The 7,870-nt window shown below is 45.1% G+C and overlaps 1 protein-coding gene across 1 annotated transcript; it reads left to right on the forward strand.

The window, feature by feature from the left end:
• The first annotated feature begins 1,627 nt into the window (after window positions 1-1,627).
• On the forward strand, window positions 1,628-6,948 carry LOC115160531 (extensin-like). Its single transcript, XM_029710697.1, has 2 exons — window positions 1,628-1,737; window positions 6,252-6,948. Exons 1-2 carry the CDS (start codon window positions 1,628-1,630, stop codon window positions 6,946-6,948), a joined length of 807 nt encoding a protein of 268 aa, XP_029566557.1.
• The last annotated feature ends 922 nt before the right edge of the window (window positions 6,949-7,870 follow it).

Consider the following 7,870-nt stretch of genomic DNA (forward strand, 5'->3'; position numbering starts at 1 on the left):
AGCCTTTTTGAAATTGGACAACGTGGTTAGATTAAGGAGATGTTTATCTTTCAAAGGGTGTAAGATAGTTGTATGTTTGAGAAATTTGAATTTTGACATTTAATTTTTTTCAAATTTGGCGCCCTTGATATTTCACCTGCTGTTGATAGGGTGTACCAGGGGTGGGACGCTTGCCCATAGAGGTTAATGTGCTTCTTCTTGAGCCACTCCTTTGTTGCCTTGGCCGTGTGTTTTGGGTCATTGTCATGCTGGAATACCCATCCACGACCCATTTGTAATGCCCTGGCTGAGGGACGGAGGTTCTCACCCAAGATTTGACGGTACATGGCCCCGTCCATCGTCCCTTTGATGCGGTGAAGTTGTCCTGTCCGCTTAGCAGAAAAACACCCCCAAAGCATAATGTTTCCACCTCCATGTTGGATGGTGGAGATGGTGTTCTTGGGGTCATAGGCAGCATTCCTCCTCCTCCAAACACGGCGAGTTGAGTTGATGCCAAAGAGCCATTTTGGTCTCATCTGACCACAACACTTTCACCAGTTGTCCTCTGAGTCATTCAGATGTTCATTGGCAGACTTCAGATGGGCATGTATATGTATTCTTGAGGAGGGGGATCTTACGGGCGCTGCAGAATTTTAGTCCTTCACGGCGTAGTGTGTTTCCAATTGTTTTCTTGGTGACTATGGTCCCAGCTGCCTTGAGATCATAGATCGTCCCGTGTAGTTCTGGGCTGATTCCTCACCGTTCTCATGATCATTGCCGAGGGATATTGACAGTTCTTTTGTGTTTCTTCCATCTGCGAATAATCGCACCAAATGTTGTCACCTTCTCACCAAGCTGCTTGGCGATGGTTTTGTAGCTCATTCCAGCCTTGTGTAGGTCTACAATCTTGTCCCTGACATCTTTGGAGAGCTCTTTGGTCTTGGCCATGGTGGAGAGTTTGGAATCTGATTGATTGATTACTTCTGTGGACAGGTGTCTTTTTTACAGGTAACAAGCTGCGGTTAAGAGCCCTCCTTTTAACCTCCCTGGGCAACGTGGGACGTTTGCGTCCCACCCTAGTCAACAGCAAGTGGAATCGCCTGGCGTGAAATAAAAGTACTTCAAAAATGCTATAACTTCAATTTCTCAAACATATGACTATTTTACACCATTTTAAAGACACGACTCTCATTAATCTAACCACATTGTCCGATTTCAAAAAGGCTTTACAGCGAAAGCAAAACATTAGATTATGTCTGGAGAGTACCCTGCCAAAAATAATCACACAGCCATTTTCAAAGCAAGCATATATGTCACAAAAACCAAAACCACAGCTAAATGCAGCACTAACCTTTGATGATCTTCATCAGATGACACTCCTAGGACATTATGTTATACAATACATGCATGTTTTGTTCAATCAGGTTCATATTTATATAAAAAAAACTGCTTTTTACATTGTGATGTTCAGAACTAGCATACCCACCGCAAACTTCCGGTGAATTTACTAAATTACTCACGATTAACGTTCCCAAAATACATAACAATTATTTTAAGAATTATAGATACAGAACTCCTTTATGCAATTTTAATGGGCTGGTAGCCACAAAATGTCCCATAGCTCCACAATATAGAAAGCTCTGACAAGATGCAGGGCTCGAGACGGCAGCCCTCGGTGATTCCCGAGAGAACTCAGGTGACGTCGGATTCACTCGAACATGTAGACTTCGGGGGTCTCCAGGATTCTTCAGAGGCGAGGTGGGCATCGAAGTTGAGCGAGGGTGACAGGGCACAGATTCCCTCTCCCTTCTACGTTCTCGAAGCCGCCCATCGATCCAGATGGTCAAGGCTATGAGGGAGTCAAGGTCCTTTAGCAGCTCCCAGGCTGCAAGCTCATCTTTGATCACCTCCAATAATCCGTGAAGGAACATGTCGAACAATGCTTCTGGGTTCCAGGCACTCTCAGCCGCCAATGTGCAAAAATCCACCTCATAGTCTGCCACGCTACGGGAGTCTTGACGTAGCTTGAGCAGCTTACGAGCAGCCTCTCTCCCGGACAACGGAGAATCAAACACCTTCCAAACTTCCTCCACGAACTCCTCCCGACTGCGTCAGTGAGCAGACTGTTGCTCCCACAGGCGAGTGTCCTCCCGGACATCAGCGTTATGATGTACGCTATCCTCGAGCAGTTCGAGGGGAACGAAGAAGGCTGCAGCTCTAAAATGAGGGAGTACTGGGAGAGAAAAGCTTGGCAGGTTCCAGTATCTCCAGCGTAGTGCTCCGGAGGAGGAGGTAAGTGGGGTTCTCGGGACACTTGCGTAAGCTAGGAGATTACGGGAGTCTGCTGGGTCAGTCATGGCCAGTTCGTACTATCAGAACTATCAGAACTATCAGAAAACACGCTGGTAAAACCTGACAAGACAAGACGAACTGGCAACAGAAAAACACAGGTATAAATACACTGGGGATGATGAGGAAGATGGGCGACACCTGGAGGGGAGTGGAGACAAACACAAAGACAGGTGAAACAGATCAGGGTGTGACAGACATAACTAAACACATCACGCCTAAGACTTCCCATGGTCTCCGAACAGCACAACTTGTGCAAATGTGACCCGTTTCAGGAAACTAGGTGTATGTCACGGGTCACTACTTCACACGAGAGACATTTGAACGTAATCTTTCTTTTTTTAATCAAAATGCATTTTTGTGCAGAAATGCCTTCTGAAATGCCTCAATAAAAACCGTTTATCCCATTTGTAAATACGAATAAAATTGTTAAATTACGAGCCTACTTGGTTTAGCCACAGAAAAAGCCAGTAACCTTCCCGCTAGCCATGATTGGCTGAGATAATGAGTGAACTGGACATGCCGAGAGATGAGTTCAGATTGGCCTGCCATATAGCACACTTCTGCCTATTTGAGCTGGTTAGTATGTGTAGGTAATCCTGTCTAACACGGCTTTGTCTAACTAATCCTGTCTAACTTCTTGTTAATCCAGCCGCTTTGTCAGATTTAGAAAAGGCTTTACGGCGAAAGCACATCATGCGATTATCTGAGGACAGCAGAGGCGTCACGAACGTCAGAAATAGCGATAAAATAAATCACTTACCTTTGAAGATCTTCATCTGGTTACAATCACAAGCGTCCCAGCTACATAACAAATGGTTCTTTTGTTCGATAAAGTCCTTCTTTATTTCCCAAAAAAGTACGTTTCATTGGCGTGCTTGACTCAGTAATCCACCGGTTTCCCTCGTTCAAAATGCATACAAATGAATCCCGTAAGTTACCAATAAACTTCTTCCAAACGTATCAAACAACGTTCCTAATCAATCCTCAGGTACCCTAATATGTAAATAAACGATAAAATTTAAGACGGAGAATACCGGAGATCATTACCGGAGATAAATAACAAAGTGCAAGCCCTCAGCGGAACTCGCAACAAACACTACAGACAAAATGGGAGCCACTTAGAAAAACTACAAATTCTAGCTAATTTTTTGAAAAACAAGCCTGAAACTCTTTCTAAAGACTGTTGACATCTAGTGGAAGCCCTCGGAACTGCAATCTGGGAGGTCTTCCCATTCCCAGCCATTGTAATCAGTGGTGAGCTGGGAAAATAAATTATTCTGGATGGTTTGTCCTCGTGTTTTCGCCTGCCATATCAGTTCTTTTATACTCACAGACATTATTTTAACAGTTTTGGAAACTTTAGAGTGTCTATCCAATACTACCAATTATATGCATATCCTAGCTTCTGGGCCTGAGTAACAGGCAGTTTACTTTGGGCACCTCATTCATCCAAACTTCCGAATACTGCCCCCTAGCCCGAAGAAGTTAACAGTTTTAGAAACTTCAGAGTGTTTTCTATCCAGTGCTACCAATTATATGCATATCCTAGCTTCTAGGCCTGAGCAACAGGCAGTTTACTTTGTGCACGTCAGACATCCAAACTTCCAAATACTGCCCCCTAGCCTTAAGAAGTTAAATATATATATATATATATATATATATATATATATTACTTAGTAGAACTGCATAAGTGTTGCTCATACTTTGTGGAGGTGTTTAGATGTCGATGGGAAACAAGAGCCACCACTGTAGCCTCCACGGCAGAGAGCCGATCTACCAGTCTGCTGACTGTCTCTCTTCATCCCTTTCTCCATCCATACATTCCTCTGTCTCTCCATCCTTTCTCAGGCACAGTTACGAGCGGAAAGTGCTTTAACCTTGAGGGCAAGGCAGCATAGGAACATGTGCAAGCAATTTGTTTAGAATAAATAAAGGGATGGTCTTCTGACAGTCGGTTCAGAGCAGCTGCTCTGGAGGCTTTGTTGTGAAGGCTGGAGGAGGTAAGAGCTCAGGAGGTGTCAGTGGAGTAGCATTACTCTACTGCCAACGTTGTCGAGACACTGTGGGTTCTAACGCAAGGTCAATGCCACTGACTCATTGGACAGGACCTGGAACATACTGGCTTTGTCCATATATTGTTCTTTCATTCATGACCACTACTTTCATCTTCCAAGTCTTCTCAGGTCAAAGGTCAAAAAGGAAAGGAGTCATGGAAAGACTATTTGGGACACACTGTTAGCCAAAGACAGTAGGCCCACCATGTTTTATAGGCATACTGTGGTATGGGCTTAGTTTTTCCTGTCCACAGGACCTGACCAGGAAAACCCACAGACATGCCTATCTTCTGTGTATAGTCAATTGACATGCTTACAGACTGAGCAACAAGCAGAATGACACGTATGGAAGGCCTTTATGTGGGAGTAGAACTTGTGGTCATAAATACTCGCCCAGTCACATATGGACTTGCTTGAACACTCCACCGGCCACATATGGACTTGAGCACTCCACCAGCCACATATGGACTTGAACACTCCAGCTGTCACATATGGACTTGAACAGTCCACCAGCCACATATGGACTTGCTTGAACACTCCACCAGCCACATATGGACTTGAACACTCCACCAGTCACATATTGACTTGAACACTCCACCAGCCACATATGGACTTGAACACTCACATATGGAATTGAACACCCCACCAGCTATATATGGACTTGAACACTTCACCAGCTACATATGGACTTGAACACTCCGCCAGCCACATATGGACTGGAACACTCCACCAGCCACATATGGACTTGACCACTCCACCAACGACATATGGACTTGAACACTCCACCAGCCACATATGGACTTAAACACTCCACCAGCCACATATGGACTTGAACACTCTACCAGTCACATATGGACTTGAACACGCCACATATCGAGGGTGGGGAGCTATGTGGGGAATGTCTAACAGTCTGTGAGAAATGCATCATACACTTTTGCATCCATAGCAAAAGTTTATCACAGATCTTTTGTTGAGTTGATGATTAATACCAGCTTGGAGAGCAGAGCTGGAGCGTCTAAAAAAAATAGCTGTCTGCATGATTTTTTGTGCCCTGTCAAATCTCTCATGTCATTAAGATATCTAAGGCAATTAAAAATATATTCTAAAAAGATAAACCACAGGCCAACACCGAATCACTCATTCTCCTCGTGAAGTGAAATAATCTTGCCAGTGCAGGTATGGATTTGATAAAACTAAGCCCAAGAGCAGATGGATTGCACATTGAAAGAGCACAGACCTACCAATAAATGTTTATAAAATAAAAAAAGGGGGACTTTGAGGGATCGTGCCTTTACAAAGGTGATAGATTTAGAGTGCTATGATTTCCCATAGGACTAGATGACCTTGAGGAACTCAGAGAGGAAGGACTGATGAGGAATAACTGTCTAGAAGTTGGGCATGTCAGGGAGAGTCATGGCAGGATCTTCAAGGACATCGTATGATAATAGCTATATTTGTGGGTAATGGAAGGAGGATTAAAGTGGTTGCAGCATTATTCATTCTTTGATAAAAAAAACTATTTTTACACATATTTGTTATTTTATTGAAATATCACAAATATCAGCACCCCCAACAGTACTCCCAACCACCAGTACCCCCAACAGTACCTACCCCCAACAGTACTCCCAAACACCAGTACCCCCAACAGTTCTCCTAACCACCAGTACCCCAACAGTACCTACCCCCAACAGTACTCCCAAACACCAGTACCCCCCAACAGTTCTCCCAACCACCAGTACCCCCAACAGTACCTACCCCCCAACAGTACTCCCAACCACCAGTACCCCCAACAGTACCTACCCCCCAACAGTACTCCCAAACACCAGTACCCCCAACATTACTCCCAACCACCATTACCCCCAACAGTACCTACCCCCCAACAGTACTCCCAACCACCAGTACCCCCACAGTACCCCCCAACAGTTCTCCCAACCACCAGTACCCCAACAGTACCCCCCAACAGTACTCCCAACCACCAGTACCCCCCAACAGTTCTCCCAACCACCAGTACCCCCAACAGTACCTACCCCCCAACAGTACTCCCAACCACCAGTACCCCCACAGTACCCCCCAACAGTTCTCCCAACCACCAGTATCCAAAGAGTACCCCCCAACATTACTCCCAACCACCAGTACCCCCCAACAGTTCTCCCAACCACCAGTACCCCAACAGTACCCCCCAACAGTACTCCCAACCACCAGTACCCCCCAACAGTTCTCCCAACCACCAGTACCCCCAACAGTACCTACCCCCCAACAGTACTCCCAACCACCAGTACCCCCACAGTACCCCCCAACAGTTCTCCCAACCACCAGTACCCCAACAGTACCCCCCAACATTACTCCCAACCACCAGTACCCCCCAACAGTTCTCCCAACCACCAGTACCCCCCAACAGTTCTCCCAACCACCAGTACCCCCAACAGTTCTCCCAACCACCAGTACCCCCAACAGTTCTCCCAACCAGTACTCCCGACAGTACCCCCAACAGTACCCAAACAGCACCATCAACAGCAACCGCACCAGTGCCCCCACCAGTACTCCCAACCACCAGTACCCCTAACAGTACCCCCCAAAAGTTCTCCCAACCACCAGTACCCCCAACAGTACTCCCAACCACCAGTACACATTTGTATTGTAGCCCTGGATAAGCACACCCGATTCAACTTGTCAACTACCCATCAAGCCCTCGTTAAGTTGAAGCAAGAGAGTTTGTCCGAGGCTACAACAAAAATGTGTGCTGTTGAGATCTGCAACTAATGGATCTGTGAACTGCATTCAACACCACTCAGTAACTCGCGACTGACCATAAAACAAACTATTCTGAACAAAAATATAAACTCAACATGTAAAGTGTTGGTTCCATGTTTAATGAGCTTAAATAAAATATGAAATGTTCCATTCGCACAAAAAGCATATTTCTCTCAAATGTTGTGCACAAATTTGTTTACATCTCAGTTAGTGATAATTTCTCTTTAGCTATATAACGGTCGTTGTAGTGAATGGACCAAGGCGCAGCAGGTTGAGTGCTCATTTTAACTTTTATTGTGAACACGACTAATAAACAAAACAATAAACTAACAGTCTTGTAGGCTCACAGCAGTACAAAGAACAACCTCCCACAATTCCCATGACAAACACATTCCTAATTATAGGACCTTCAATCAGAGGCAACGATAGACAGCTGCCTCCAATTGAAGGCCCCAATCCCAATTACCTAAACACAGATCTAAACACCCTAGAACAGACATAGAAATATACAAACATAGAACAATGACCAAAACCCCGGAATACATAAATCAAACACCCCTCTACATACACACACACCCCAAACCATATAAAACAAATACCCCCTGCCACGTCCTGACCAAACTATAATAACAAATAACTCCTTTACTGGTCAGGACGTGACAAGCTAAGATAATCCATCCATCTGTCATTGCACAGGTGCCCCTTGTGCTAGGGTCAATAAAAGTCCACTAAAA

This window comes from Salmo trutta, chromosome 24, assembly GCF_901001165.1.
Source record: "Salmo trutta chromosome 24, fSalTru1.1, whole genome shotgun sequence".
NCBI classification, from domain to species: domain Eukaryota; kingdom Metazoa; phylum Chordata; class Actinopteri; order Salmoniformes; family Salmonidae; genus Salmo; species Salmo trutta.